The sequence below is a fragment of the Ailuropoda melanoleuca genome, chromosome 13, assembly GCF_002007445.2.
Source record: "Ailuropoda melanoleuca isolate Jingjing chromosome 13, ASM200744v2, whole genome shotgun sequence".
Classification (NCBI taxonomy): Eukaryota; Metazoa; Chordata; class Mammalia; order Carnivora; family Ursidae; genus Ailuropoda; species Ailuropoda melanoleuca.
This window is the reverse complement of record NC_048230.1, coordinates 50,368,729-50,384,372: the sequence shown is the minus strand read 5'-3', so window position 1 is coordinate 50,384,372 and position 15,644 is coordinate 50,368,729. Positions and strand designations below refer to the sequence as shown.

The following is a 15,644-nucleotide window of genomic DNA, read 5'->3' as shown; positions in this document are numbered from 1 at the left end:
GGCAAAACTTGGAAAATGTGATACAATGCATCTGTACAAAATAACTTTAGGCACCAGAGACAAACAAACAGAAAACCCCAAAGAATTCCATAGCATTCCATCACACGTCAGGAATTTATGGAAGCCATGCACCTGCTGTGAGCAGCTCACCACACTGAGTGGGATTCTTACTTTTAAAGATTCAGATTATCTTGTATTTCATTTCACAATTTAAGAGATTTTAAAGGTAATTTTGACTCTAAGGATTATCGTTGACCCAAATATCAGTGGCTTAAACAATGCAGATGCTTCTTTCTTTCTCCCATAACAGTGTGGTAGGCCGTCCAGATTTGGTGTGGCACATCATGGTGTTGAGACCCTGGCCCCTTCTGTCTTGTTGCTCGGTCATTTGTGGCTTCCATTCCTAGGCTGGCCTAGAATAGCTGCACACGCTCCAGCCATCACATCTGCATTCCTTCCAGCAGGAAGAAGGAAAGAGGAGGGCAGTTATCTCCCCTTTAAGAATGCTTGTAAGTTGCATACACTTTTTACTGACATCCCAGTAGTACCATGGCCCAGCAAGGAAGGTGGGGAAAGATGGTACTTATTCTGGGCCACAATGCACTGAGCTAAATTGGGGGTTTTATTACTTTGAAATAGGCGACAATAGATATAGGAGGATACCAAGCTGTCCCTGCCATTTCGAGGCTCTGTTGTTCCCCCAGGGAAGGAGCATGGATACTTCCTCTGTGCCTGCAGGTGTGTCCACTCACAGGAGCCTACTTATTAAGCAGATTCGAGGTTGAGCGCAAAGGCAGCGTCAACATTCTCAGAGCCTCCTGTCCAGTGTGGAAGGCAAAACAGGAGAGGGAGGGAGGAGATGGCTCCCTACCCTGCCAGGGAAGGGCCTCAAAGGCCACAGGAGTTCTAAGATGGGACCACTGCCTGCTCGAGCCCAGATCCCTTTTTGCCTTGGGAAGCACATTCCTTTTTCATGGTTTGTGTTTTTCTGGAAACTATTAGAACTCTCCACCCAAACCAGATGATAATTACATGTTACTGATCTCCAGGCTTTACATCTCTCTCTCTCTCTTTTAAAGAAGAGATATTTTTACTGCACATTGTGTTGGCAAAACCCAGTCTCCTTTCTACCAGGCAGCCTGGATGTTATTTTCACATTTTTTTCTGTGAATTCACCTCGGGGGAGGGAGTGGAAAGGCCTGCAGGCACCCAATGTGGGTAATAATGTGTCTTCGGTCAGGGGACAAAAATCAGAGAACCAGGGGTGGCCAGAGGAGACTGGGATTGCACGCGGTCTTGGGAGCTGTCAACAGAGGGCGACCAACAAAGACCAGGGCCAGCTGCTTTGTCAAAGGCAGAAGTCCTCTGTGGCAGCCGCCCATAGGGACCTGCCCTGGCTCCGTTCGCTGCCCTTCCAGGCAGAGCTCAGTGGGCTTCCAGTGGCCACCTCTGTCTACCGCAGTTGGATGGACCTGGGGCTCTGGTCTGGCACCCCTACCGTTTAGCTGCGGGCCTGGGAGCGAGTCACTAGTCTTTCCGAGCCTCAGTTTCTCCCTTTGGAAAGAGAGATCAAAGCAGCACCTACTTCCGGGGTGATTGCAAAAGTGAAACGAGATCAGGCACCCAGGTCCTACCAGAGCACCGAGCGTGTCGTATGTGCTCAATGAACAGGAGCTCGTCGTATCATCACCACATGAACCCAGCCGTCCCGCTCTGACATGACGAAGCAGTCCCATTTCTTCTGGTCTTTCACCAAATAATGTTTTGTGCTTTCTTTATCCCAGACCCCGAGCCGGGGCCTCTGGTGGGGGTGGAGGAAGGCCTCTCCTCCCCGGTTCCTGGATGCAGGATGCGCGTCTCACTCAGCTGTGGAAGAGGCCACAGGGCCCAATTCAGGGATTGAGAGGGGGCTCAGGCTGAGTCCAGGGTGGCCCAGCACTCCCCGCTGTGCTGGCCGCTCAAGTGAGCCAGGGGGATGGGCAGGGGCCGGGGCATCGATGGCCCTGGTAGAAACTTGAGATTTTCACTGGGAGCAAATCTTCGCTGGAAGATTTTCATCCAAGTCGATTTGGATAAAAGCAGCCGTGGGTGCTTGAGGAAGGTCGGCGAGAGGTGGGCGGCAGTGGGGGGGGGTTGGCCAGCACCAGGCAGTTTCTCCTCCTCCCCACCGCCAGCTCTCTGTAGAAAGCCCTTCCCCACACCCCAGTGAATGGATGGAAATGAATTCCCTCTAAGTTGTATTTTTATGATCAGAAGATATTTTGATGATGTTGCCACCAAAATTACTTGCCTACAAGAAATTCATTCATTCCAACTGGCCACAAGCTCTTCACTGAGCAATCAGTATTCTTGGGGATTCTGGCAAAACGAGAAGATCTCATCTATAAATTCGTTCCAAATCTACTGAAATGTAACAAAATTTTTATGATGAGTAGATGAAATGATTCATGAACTTGACATAATGTTAGGTTTCCTAGACATTTCATTAAACGTTTGTGGATTTTGATTTTGCAACGTGTTGCTCCCCACCCCCTCTTTCAGAGCTCAAACAATTTTCAGAGGCTCTTGAAGCATCCGTAGCCTGAGGCGCTAAGACTTCTATGCCTGGGAGGTATGATGGGGAAATGCAGAGACACGCATCCTCAGGGCCAGGATTCCTGCTCTTCTGGGGGCTGTTGTCCCGCTGAGTTGTGGGCAAGGGTGTTGCGAGTGCGGGGCAGGGGATGGGTCTAGAGGAGAACGGTTTTACGTGTCAGTTTGTAGCTTCTTTTCATTTTAAATGGATATCCTGCTGTAAAATCTGACCCAATGATATTTCTCTTTGCCTTTTTAAAGATTTTTTATTTATTTATTTGTCAGAGAGAGAGAGAGAGAGAGAGAGCACAAGCAGGGGGAGGGGCAGAGGGAGAAGCAGGCTCCCCATAAAGCAGGGAGCCCGATGTGGGGCTTGAACCCAGGACTCTGACATCATGACCTGAGCTGAAGGCAGACGCTTAACCGACTGAACCACCCAGGCGCCCCCCCCCCAAGTGTTGCTTCTTAAAAGACTGGGGGACTTAGGAACAACTACAGCCGACCCTTGAACAAGCTGGCTTTGAACCACACACTTGCACTTACACGCGGATTTTTTTTTTTAAATAAGTGCGTATGGTACTATCGATGTATTTTCTCTTCCTTATGATTTTCTTAACATTTTCTTCTCTCTAGCTTACTTTATTATAAGAATACAGTATATAATACACAAAACACACAAAACACGTGTTAACCGACTGTTTCTGTTTCAGTAAGGCTTCTGGTCACTAGTTATGTTTTTAGGGAGTCAAAGCTACACGTGGATTTTCGACCTCACAGCCTGTTCGGTGCCCCTAACCCCCGCTTTGTTCAAGGTTCAGCTGTATTTTGTTAGAGCGTACTGTGGACCCTGTTTCCGTTGTTTCACTGACTCCTTCCAGCCACCTGTAAGGTAGATAAGAAAAGTTAAATCTGCGTTTTGCAGACAAGAAAACTGACAGGCAGAGAGTTGGCTGGGTAAACTGGTCGAGATCGCGAAGCCAGCGAGTGGAAGAGATGCGATTCGATCCCAGACTGTGGGGTTCTAGCATCCAAGCTCTTGGAGTTATTCCACAGGTGTGTGGAAGGGGAAGGAGCAGTCCTTTCTCTGCTCATCTCCTCTGTGCCACCGAGCATGACTCATCAAGCCTATCAGCAACCGGAAGTTGATATTTGTTTCGTAAGGTTTCTTTGACAGAGTATGCCTGGTTTCATCAGTTCAGAGGCTATAACCAAACAGCACAGACTGGGGGGTGGGGGGGGGAGCTTGAACAATAAGCATTGTTCTGGAGGCTGGGAAGTCCAAGGTCAAGGCGTCAGCAGACTCCACATCTGGTGAGACCTGCTTCCTAGTTCCTCTGTGGCCGTCTTCTCGCCTTGTCCTCACATGGTGGGGGAGGGGCAGGCAGACCCTGTGACTCTTACAAGGGCACTAATCGGATCGTGGGGCCCCACCCCCTAAGACTGCTGTGTTGGGTGGATAGGGTTTCAGGGTATGGATGTAGGGGGCACAAACATTCAGTCCATACCAGGGCCCCTATGAGCAGAGTGCTGTGCTGAGTACTCAGAGGCCCAGAAACCTGACAAGTGGGAAGAAAGTTGTTTTCTCATTAACAATTTTTATATTGATCCCATGTTGAAATGATGTTTTGGATACATTGGATGTAAAAAAGACACCTGAACAGGCACACACCGCCTTGAACACACACACGTGCGCACACGTCCTTATGCGCGCGCGCACACATGAGCCCATCTGTGCCTTCTGCTCAGTGAGCCCTTGTTTTCCGAGGCGCTCTGATCCTCTCACTTTGCTGACCACCGCTTTACAGTTTGTGGTCTGAGGCTGGGTGCCCCAGAAGCGCACCCTGAGGCAGAGATCGGCGTGCGAGCAGTTATTTATCTGGAAGGTGACACCAGGAAACGCTGGGCGGGCAGTGGGGAGGTGGGCCAGGGGAAGGATGGAACCTCATCGGGGGTGTGCCTTCAAGCAAGGGACCCCACTGGGCTAGCGCTGAGTGCTTCAAGATCACTGGAAACACGGGGAGCACGTGGAGAATCATCTCAGCCTCCCCCCACCCGAGGGTGAAGGAGCCGGGGTACTGAACCCCTACTCCCATCACCCGTTCAGGCTGCTCCCAATGGCGTTAATTCCCCAGCACTCTGGTCTGCTGCTAGACAGACGGCCAGGGAAGCTCTCAGACGCCAGAGAAAGCCTCAGGCAGCGGGACGCAAGTGCTTGTAGCTAGGAGTTGGGCCCAGGTGGACAGACATGAAAAGGGCCGGGGGATATAGGTAAGGCATGGATGACATTTGCTACAGCTCTCTGCACACGTTACTTCTCTTGGGAACTGGGGGGGGAGGGGTGAACTGGCTGGAAAGGAGACTGGGGAGGATTTGAATCCAGATCAAATGACCACAGAGCCCTGCCCCCATGCTTTGCCTCTTCCCCTGCATCTGCCCATGTCTGTAAAGAGCAGGCAGGAGTCTAACGATGAATTTTAAAAATTCATTTTAAAACTTGTTCACTCAATTAAGTTGGATGCTTTTAAAGACAAATTTAATTATTTTGAGTTCAATAAAAGCCTTTTAATAAGATGAACCTCATGATTTCAGGCGTATCAGTCATGGTGACGTGGGGACACAAAGGGAGGGAGGGAGGAAGGGGCGAGGGCACGGAGGGAGGGGCGGTGCGAGCCAGCGCGCGCACGCACGCACACACGCGCACACACACACACACGCATACACGCGCGCGCACACGCACACACACGCACGGACACACGCGCATGCACACACGCACGCACACACACGCAGGCGCGCAAGAGAGTACACGGGTGGATATTTATTTTAAAAATTTGTTCGCACATTTAAATCCATCATTTGTTCCAAATTATTTGTGAAGCTTATAATGTTTTGTTTTATTTTTAGAAGTTCTTTTACTTCGGTACAACTGTACAAAGTGTTAAAACGCGATGCCGATTTGGCACAGGCTCGCTGTGTGTTCTGTCTCCCCTGTTGGCGCTAGTCTTCCTCGCTGCGAACGTTCCGTCTATGCCTGCGGCTGAGATAGGAAGCCAGACACACATGCTGAAGTAATCTCAACAAATATCAACTCAAAACCAACTTGAAGCAGTAAAAAATGGCAGGGCCGCCTTCCCAGCCCGGTGCAAAAGGAGAGTGCACGGTTTGCGCTCGCGGGAGTGCAGCCTGCTTCTTTAAGTATCCACGCATCAACTGGTCCGGTGCAATGGCAGCTTTTTTAGCTGCCTGGCACCTAACCCCCTTCAGGTAAGTCACCCTAATTTTCCTTTAGAGAATCGCGGCTCTCCCTTCTCGGGGCAGGTGAACCACAGGGAGCTGGCTCCACTTCCAGGTGCAGGGTGGGGCATGTGACCGAAACCTGGCCAATCAGAACAGCTTTCCCTGCGGCTGCAGTGATTGGCTCAGAGATGGGCACATGATCCGGGCCAGGCCAATGGAATTCAGTTCTGGGACTTTTGCTGGAAGGAGCGGCAACTAATTTCTTTCCCACTTGATTCAGGGCAGTCAGGAAATGAAGCTGGAGAGAAGGTGGGCACCAGGAGAGGAGAATCTGTTTGCAAGAGAATCAGTAAGGGGAAGAGCAGTTTGATGGTGGAGACAGACATCTTCGTAATGTCGCAGTACGCACATCTGGACCTGGTGGCATATAACCTAGCCCGGCTCTACCTGTAGCTTTGCAGTTCCAAGTCAACAATTCCCTCTTCTGCTAACGCCAGCCTGAGTTGGGTCTGGCTCACTCACTAGAGAAAGAAATGACTGATTGCAGGGCATGGCTCTGCCGGGCTGTACAGGGGCACTGCTGAGTCTCCTCCCAGCCTCTGCTCATGCGGGCACCTGGTTCACTCTCTCCCCTCCTTTTCTCCCTAACATCTCTGGACTTGAAATCCAGCCTCCCCTCACCCTAACAGTACAGTGTCTTGGCCTTGAGGTATTGTGTTGTGGTGCCAGTCTGCAAGTCTGTCTCGAAAACCAGAAGGTGGGTTCCTTGTTGAGGCCAGAGTGCTGGCAGCCCTGAGCAGAGCCCAGCATGACGTTATGGAAAAAAATAATAATAAAAATAAATCAGATGAATGAGAGATGAGACCTCCCCAAACATGCTGCCAACTTCAGTCAAGAATTTGACATGGGGGGCACCTGGGGGCTCAGTTGTTGAACATCTGCCCCCGGATCAGGGCATGATCCCAGGGTCCTGGGATCGAGCCCCGCGTCGGGCTCCCTGCTCCGCTGGGAGCCTGCTTCTTCCTCTCCCACTCCCCCAGCTTGTGTTCCCTCTCTCGCTGGCTGTCTCTCTCTGTCAAATAAATAAAATCTTAAAAAAAAGAAAAGAATTTGTCATGGTGCTTGGCACCTAGTAGGTGCTCAACAGATATTAGACATTGTGATTTCCAACTTTATTCTGGACTGATTCAGTTACATCTGCTTGAGCTGCAGTCCAAGACGTGGGGAGGCTCTCCTTTTCAATTAGAACCCAAGACGTCCTTCACGGCTACCTCACAGGCACTGCCCTCAACCCTTCCTACAGACGAGGTGACTGAGGGCCAGCGAGGAGAGTGACCACTAATGAGAGGCAGTCGGGCTCTGGAGCCAGGCTGGGGAACAGCACCGTGGTGTCCTACTGCCAGTACCGAAGAGTAATTGGCTCTTTGGTTTCTCTTCCATGTTCTTTTCTTCCTCTCTTCTCTTTCTTTCTTTCTTTCTTTCTTTCTTTCTTTCTTTCTTTCTTTCTTTCTTTCTCCTTTTCTTTCTTTCTTTCTTTCTTTCTTTCTTTCTTTCTTTCTTCTTTCTTTCTTTTCCTTCCTTCCTTCTTCTTTCTTTCTTTCTTTCTTTCTTTCTTTCTTTCTTTCTCTTTCTTTCTTTCCTTCTTTCTTTCCTTCTTTCTTTCTTTCTTTCTTTCTTTCTTTCTTTCTTTCTTTCTTTCTTTCTTTCTTCTTTCTTTTCCTTCCTTCCTTCTTTCTTTCTTTCTTTCTTTCTTTCTTTCTTTCTTCTTTCTTTTCCTTCCTTCCTTCTTTCTTTCTTTCTTTCTTTCTTTCTTTCTTTCTTCTTTCTTTTCCTTCCTTCCTTCTTTCTTTCTTTCTTTCTTTCTTTCTTTCTTTCTTCTTTCTTTTCCTTCCTTCCTTCTTTCTTTCTTTCTTTCTTTCTTTCTTTCTTTCTTCTTTCTTTTCCTTCCTTCCTTCTTTCTTTCTTTCTTTCTTTCTTTCTTTCTTTCTTCTTTCTTTTCCTTCCTTCCTTCTTTCTTTCTTTCTTTCTTTCTTTCTTTCTTTCTTCTTTCTTTTCCTTCCTTCCTTCTTTCTTTCTTTCTTTCTTTCTTTCTTTCTTTCTTCTTTCTTTTCCTTCCTTCCTTCTTTCTTTCTTTCTTTCTTTCTTTCTTTCTTTCTTTCTTTTTCTTTCTTTCTTTCTTTCTTTCTTTCTTCCTTCCTTCCTTCCTTCCTTCCTTCCTTCCTTCCTTCCTTCCTTCCTTCCTTTCTTTCTTTCTTTCTTTCTTTCTTTCTTTCTTTCTTTCTTTCTTTTTCTTTCCTTGAGGTTTTCCTCAACCAGAAGGAGGGAACAAGTAAGACAGACGTATGCCTCAAGTTCTGCTCTGATTGTCGGAGTCTATACTCCAGAAGCTTGCAGAACCATTCTCAAATGGCTAAACAATGGTCATCCCTGGGGCATCAGCTGTTTGGGCTGACATTTTTAAAACCTTGACCAGATGTCAAAGATGGTTCTAATTAGAGAAATAAATGCGAGTTTCTGTAGTGGGCACTCTGGGTAGCCCACTCAGACCCTCTGGGATCCCTTTTAGGTTCCTGTCCCCCCTTCCCCGGCTTCCACGGGCGTTGCTAGTAGCTGGTACCTGGGAACATCCCCTGAGGACCACCCGGGGGCTTGTGAAACTCCCCAGCGCTGCGTTCTTACACACCACGGGCCAGGAGCCTCTGAGAGTCTACTTCTCACCCAGAAGCACCTTACATCCCAGAGCTCCCCACAGATCCCTTTGGGATCTTTGGGAGCAGGCTGAGGCGGGGACTTTGCCTAAAATCGTCCCTACTTTGCTTCGTTTTTCCTCTTTTGTCCTCTTCCCACTTCCCGAAACTGTCTCCCCTGGGAGCGCACCCTTGATGCATCCCTTCATACAAATTCATGCTTCAGTGTGTACTTCTGGAAGGCAGTTTCTTTCTTGCAGACCTTATCAGAGCTTTTGGCATGCCACAGAGAATGATTTTTCAAAGAGGGAGGAAAAATAGGTAACACCTTGCAAGCTCTTTTAACACCAATTAATAAAAGGGGTGGGTTAATTTTAACCCCTTTTATTAGGACCACCTGCCTGAGCTAGTGTTCCCTCTGGGCTCCCCAGACACCGCCTGAACTAGAACAGAGGTCTAAGGAATGGCTCAAGGCCTCCCAGCAGCTCATCGGGCTCTCTTCCACCCCGCTGAATGGGCCCTGGGACTGTTGCTGAGAGCGGTGGAGGACAGGGGAAGTCAATGTGGCCAAAGAAGTAAAAAAGCCTCACTCCAAAGAATTGTAAAATTTATTGTATAAGTATTGCAGCTTTTCAGAATGTCATCATTGCCACTAATGATTATTGATACACAACAAGCGATTTCATCAGGCCTGTGGATTGGCATCCAAATACAGAGTCTTACGCAGCAGCAATGTGGGCGCAGCGCCCGGCGTGCCACGGAGAGTGTACATGAGTTTAACTTGAACAGAACTTGGGAAACAGGGCTGCAAAGGAGAGCGGTTCCAACGCCAAGAACGCAACGTAAAAGCGTGCCATGAGCACACCACCATGGAATCAGGCCGGCAAATGAGAACGCGTGTCCTTCTGGGCTCTATAGTACAGCAAGATTCAAAGCGCAGTTTCCAGAAACAAATAACAAACAAAAACGAAACAAAACAAAACAACGCTTTTATTTTTCCTTATCACTGGGATGTTTTATGATCTGGAAGCTTTGTGTGCATGTGAAAGCAATTTCTGAAACATACAATTCACAGAGACAAGGACAGGGAATGGACTCGGTTCTTGCTCTGCCCCGGTGTTTGCTAGACGTTGGGGGTGGGGGGAGTTTTAGTTCTTTGCAAAGAACACTGGGCTTCAGGGGGGGTGAGGGGGGGACAGGGATGGCTCTCAGGGCCCCTTGTTAAGTCGGTCTGCGGAGACCTGGCCTTTGTGGGGGGGAAATGCTCTTCCTTGGGAGGAAACATGATTGACGAGCAGGGAAACGATGAGGAACAGAGGAAGCCCAAACTGGTCCCCCTCCAACCAGCCACTGCCAAGGACCCCATACTTTTTACTGGAAAAAGGAGGTCTCCTCAGGGATGCTCAAAGCCTTTTCAAAGATAATGCTATGACAGCCAACATCTAGAGGAATGAGTGCACCCCCCAGCTCTGAGGTCCAGCAGAGAAACCGAGAGCTTAGCTCCAACAGTCGTTTCCTGACACCCCGCCGGTTTTCTCGGGCTGTGCCCCAACTTTGACTAGCTGCTGTGCCACGACCCTCTGTACCTGGCATCGGCCTGGCACGAAGCCGGGGGGGGGGGGCTGCGGCATCGAGCCCCGGACTGCATTTCTGGGGTGCCATCGGAGGGGCGTGCTCTGCCCTCAAGCCAGCTGAGGTCAGGAACCCACTCCCCTGCCTCCTTCCAAACCCCACACACGCAGACCGCACTACCAAGCAACAGGATTCAGACAGTTTGGCTCAAGACGACCTCGGAACGCTTGGCCCTGCCACTGCCCACACGACCGAGGGCCACTTCTAGGCCGACAACTCCCATGGGAGTCAAACACAGCACTGGACAAGAGGGTGCAGGCCCAGGAAGAGGGTCTCCTGACGGAGCCAGGCACACCCACGGTGGAGGGCGGGCGGGACACGAGAGGGCGACAGGGATGTTTGAGAAGCAGCAGCAACCCTTTGTTGACCTCGAGTGGGAAGGTCAGTCCCCGGGTGATGGAGCCACTGCCCGGGGACGCCCCCCACTGGTGACAAGAGAGCCCTGGTTCCTCAGTAAGGCACTAGGGAGACTTCGCATCAAGGAAAGATACAGTTTTTAAAAATTTTATCTATAAATGTGTCCCTGTACCTTTGAGGACAAATTATACCGATTTCTCTGCACAACTTCTTAAAAGAATCCTCTTCAAGAAGCCACGTTAGGCTGAAGAGCCCCACGGAGAGGCAGGTTTCATGGTGAAAATACAAGAACTTTCTGCCTGGCTGGGCAGCAGACACTCAGACTCCACGTTTACCTGTTGGTCACCATGTCTCTGAAAATGTATATATAAATAGAGTTCAAAGGGTCAGAACTTCAAAACGGTTCTCAGGTTTTTGTTTAAGTCATAAAAAAGTTGCTTAAAAACAAGAATTATTGCCCTTATGCCTCCTCTGATGTTAGTCCGCGAGTTAGCAGTCTGCCGAAATGAAAAGACAGCTCTGTGCAGAGGGGGCTGGGGGGCAGGCTGCTCTTCCGTTTGGGGGGGGGATCACCCCATGGAATGTGAACAAGTCCTCAGTGGGAGGAAGGGACTGCAGCTCCAGCCACTGTCCCTGGTAGATCCCAAGGGACCCCCACTCCACCGTCCCGCCTGTCGCCACCGTGCGCACACGTCGTGTGCCTGCTCACGTGCCTGCACGCCGTCACCAAGGGGTCCCGCCACACCGAAATCGCTCAGTAAAATCCTGGTAAACCAGTTGTATCTGCTGAAGAGGCTATGAAAACACAGGTAAATAAACACATCCAACATGACTGTTTCCACGGGGAGAGGGGATGAAGATGCGGGAGAGCAGGTCAAGAATTCTGTCTTGAAAGCATAAAGCATAGGTTTGACTGTTTCTTTTGTGTTAACCCTTTTGCATGTCCCGGAAGAAATCTGGGCATCTCGATTTTTCATCTCTGGTGTTGTTTGTTGGCCTGTTGAGTAAGAATTGCTACGTAAAGAGCAAGACCGGGATGAAGTAAAATTCCTAACACTTCGGGCCTTTCTGATCCGCCCGACTCCACCGACCTGAGCTTTTAAGTCCTGGAGCCAGCCCAATTGCCCCAAAGCCCTCCATGAAAAGTAGCCACCCAAGCCCCTCGGCGGGGGGAGGGGGGGTCCCCAGCAACATGCGCTGGGAGCAGCTGGGGGCTAGAGAGGGGGGCACCTTAGCCCCTTCCCGGGGTCGGGGGGGGGCTTCATGCTTACGAGAACAGGAGGAAAAACTAAGATTCTTCAGTAAGTTTATTTTCATCTTGGGAAAGGCAAAGCCACCACCTGGAACTTCGTGCCTGGAGTAACTTCCCTATTTCATTTGCCATCCGAAGGCTGTTGTGGCCCAGAGGGGGGAAAACGTGTCTCCTTCGGTGGGGAATGTGTAACGAGGTAATAACCTATCGCTAGCCAGAAGTTTCCACTTCCCAGGAAAGCGGCCCCCTCCGGAAGCCTCTCCAAACTCCGTGTAGAGCCTGCCCTCTGCCTGAAGTCAACTGTGAAATTTCGACATTTCTCCCTTAAAGGTCTCGACAGACATGATAGAAGTTTCCATCAAACAAGCACTGACATATTTATATTAAAAAATAGTGCAAAAGCTCAACATTTATATAAATAACTCTAAACCCCTGCTTTGTACTTTTTTTTTCTTTACAAGGTAATACACGCTGAGTTGGCACTCAAAAATTGCCATTTTTTCTCTTCTAGTTCAGAAAACAACATTTTTTTTAATAGGCCTCTTCTAATACAAAAATACTCCTGCCCTCACAATACAGTCTCTCTTATTTTATATATATTTATATATATAATATTGCAGATCTTTAAACAAAGGTTTTGTGCAAATATGTCTTTAAAGTTAAGTGAAATCATCATAAACAAAAGAAAAGAAGCATTCACGCACGCGGCTCAACTAGAAACAGAAAGACTAGGGTAGGTTTTGTGGTTTTTTTCTCTTTTGCCTCCAAGACACAGCTCAACAACGAAATGTGGGTTTTTTTGCAAGCTTTCTTAGCTTGTGCATTCAGACCAGACAGAACACGTAAATATTTATACACAGAGAGAGGGGGAGAGGATGGTGACGCGCCGAACGTCGAGGGTGCCGCCCAGTCCTCCTCTGTCTTCCCGTCTAAGAAGTGCGGAGTGTTTCGCCTTTTACCTCCTGCCGCCCCGGCCCCGGCCGCGGGATTCCTAGAGCGGGTGCCCTTTCTGGTTCTCCTTCTCTTTGCTCCAGGCAGCTGTGCTCTCCAGGGGTGCGATGTGTGCGTGGTGGAGCCGGGTCCCCTCCAGCAAGGAGGGCGACCCGCTGCTTTGCTGGTGCTGGAAGGAGGGGGACCCGGGGTAGTGCCCGATGACCTCACTGTAGGTGGGGGGCGGGCCCTCCATGCGCCCGCCGCCCCCGTAGCACGTGGCGCTGATGCCCGAGTTACTGCTGGGGGGGCAGGGGCCGCCCAGCATGGCACTGTCCATCAGGTCGCTGTCGAAGATCGTTCTGTTCGGGGGCGCGCGCACGGACTCGCGGTTCAGCTCCAGCTGCTGCTCGGGGTCCCGCAGCTGGAGGGTGCAGGGGCCCTGGTAGGGCGGGGGCTCCTCCCCGTCCGACAGCGAGATGGTGGGCGGCAGGTCGATCTCGTGCTGCAGGTACGGGTACGTGGGTTGGAAGCGGTGGAAGCGGTCCCGCTGGGTGAAGGGCGGCACAGCCAGACGGTCGGTGGGCCTTGGAGGGGCGTAGACCTGCGGCTGGAGGGGGTAGAGCAGAGTCAGGGCTCCCCAGAAGCAGGACCCGAGGCGGGGGGGCGGGGGTTCGGCTGGCCGGGACTCTCTGCTCTCCGGGGAAGGGAGAGAGGGCAGCAGCGGATACTGCTGAGCCCGGAGTCCGGCCCCGGCTGGACGCTGGGGAGCCCTGGCGAGGAACACCACCGCGGAGCTGAAATCGGCTCAACTTTGGTCCTGCTCGCTGTAGCCACGGTGGGCCGCTCGCTGCGGGTAGGGAGCGGGTGAGGTCCCGGCGCGGATGATCCCAGCAGCCGAGGACCATTCTTCAGGGAAGGGCAGGGGTGTGAGCCTGGGGCCACCCTCTTGCAGCCAGGGGAGGCGCGCCCGTCTTGGAAAGGGGACCCGCTGGGCAGATGGCCTTAGGCGTCCGCTACAGCACCTTGGAGGGCAGGCAGGCAGGGGACCGGAGGCAGAGTGGGGTCTCACCTCTGGGATTCCGTTGCCTGACACCGTGCTCTCGGAGGGCCAGAGGCATCCTTCCTGTGTGGGGAGGAGAGGGGCAGGGTCAGCGGGAGGAACGGAGGCAAGAGCGTGCAATCTGGCTTTGACGGTGAGGTCTTCTATTTGCAAAGAGATCTGGCAGCCATCCACTCCTCTCCGTCCCTACCCTGCGACCTGGGCGGGGGCCCGCACCATTTCTCAAACATGACCACAGCCGCCTTGTCACTCATCTCGGTTCTCCGAGCTGTCTCCTGAAAATTCGCCCCTACACTCACACTTTCCAAAACAGACATCTGATTTGTGGGCCCCTCCTTCTCAAAACCCTCCAGCAGCTTCCCACACACCTTAGAATGGATTCAAATTATCTTGTGAAATGGCCGATGAGGAAGCCTGGCGTGATCTAGCCTTCCTGGCCTTGACCTGACGCACTTGCTTGCAATGTGACCTTGGCAAGTTACTTCACTTCCAGAACTTCCACGAGGTGGACTACGCCTGGAGTGCACGTGGCCCTCTGTGACTATATGAAAAGTGCTGGGGGCCACTCGGGCCCACTCTCTCGTGCGAAGTGCTATGCGTGTTGCCTGAGGGCCTTTGCACCGGCCGCCCCACGGCACAGCCAGCTCTGCAGACTTCCTCTGACAGCACATCTAAAGGGCCTTCCCCCACTAACAATCCTGTCGTGGGCTAAGTTCCTTCACAGCAGCTCTCTTATCTGTAATCAACTGGTCAATTTATTTACGTCTTTACAGTCTGTCTCGACCTGTGTATCAGGAGCCCAGTTCACAGGTAAAGAAATACCAGACAAAGTTAGTGAATAAGCAAAAGGCCCTCGTGATGATTCCGTCATCAACAACGGTGGAATGTGCCACCACCGCTGTGCCAGGCCTGTCGCTGCCCCCTCGTGAGGCTCACGCCCTCTGCTCTGAGGTGCCAGGTGGGGCCTGCGGCTCCCGCATGGGTGGCCCGGGCCGCGTGGGCTCGGGCTGGGGGACAACCGGGCCGACACACCGCGTGTGACTGCAGGCCTTGGGGAGAGCCCCAAGGGTCAGGGAAGTGGGACCCCACAGCAGGATCAGCTTGTCTGACAGGGAAGCCCAGACAACACGGGTTATGCGGTGACAGATCGCCTGGGGCCCAGGGGAAGGGATGTCTTCTTTGAATTTTACAGCTTTCCATAGATGTGACTAAGATATAATAAACTGTACATATTCGAAGTATGCAATTTGGTTAAGGTTTGGCATGTGGATACACCAGAGACCCAACACTGCAATCAAAATAACATAGCTATCAGCCCAAAAGTTTCCTTGGGGCACGTGTTCTTGAGAGTTTCCAGGTAAGACATTCTCACCTACAGTGTGGGGCCAGAGGGTGAATGGTGGGGGCGGGAGGTTTGCCCAGAGAACTGCAGTTACCAACACGGCCACTAGGGGGCTCCGTGACTCTCAAAACTGTCCCACCAGGAAAGCACTTACCCCATGAAGACTCACTGCAGTTCCTAGTACATTCCAGGTGTTAGGATGCAGCAAACGGACATACAACATTGCTGCTCATGTGGTCATCAAAGGCCATTTCGTTACTGGTATTAGTAACGTATCAATCGCTGCCTTGGTGCCTGATACCGCACTAAGCGCGCTTTAAAGCGCTATCTCATTTCTCCCAAGCTACAAGGCAGGCTGAGGTCGGTGAGCTGAGAGCTGAGTGCGCCCTTCTGGTAAGAGCAGTGCTGGGATTCAAAGCCTCACCTGCCTGCCTCCAGACCCCCTGGGGCTCAGGCCGGTCCTGGCAGGCTCTGGAGCCCCCAGTCGGGCCACTGGCACAGTCCATGTGTGGGCCAGGAAGCAGACGGGGACATCCACCTGCTCCTCGCTGGGGTCAGGAGCCCTGAGGTGAT

General features: G+C 51.3%; 1 protein-coding gene across 3 annotated transcripts in view; it reads right to left on the bottom strand.

Annotated features, from left to right (window-relative positions):
• Nucleotides 1-9,085: 9,085 nt before the first annotated feature.
• The window catches only part of PMEPA1 (prostate transmembrane protein, androgen induced 1), a 69,682-nt gene continuing 63,123 nt past the window's right edge, over nucleotides 9,086-15,644 (bottom strand). For all 3 annotated transcript variants that reach the window (XM_034641752.1, XM_034641750.1, XM_034641751.1), the window contains exons 3-4: nucleotides 13,739-13,792; nucleotides 9,086-13,276 (exon numbers count right to left, since the gene is read on the bottom strand). In XM_034641752.1, coding sequence (XP_034497643.1) covers nucleotides 12,728-13,276; nucleotides 13,739-13,792 — 603 coding nt within the window. In that variant the 3' untranslated portion in view covers nucleotides 9,086-12,727. The remainder of the gene's footprint in view (nucleotides 13,277-13,738; nucleotides 13,793-15,644) is intronic.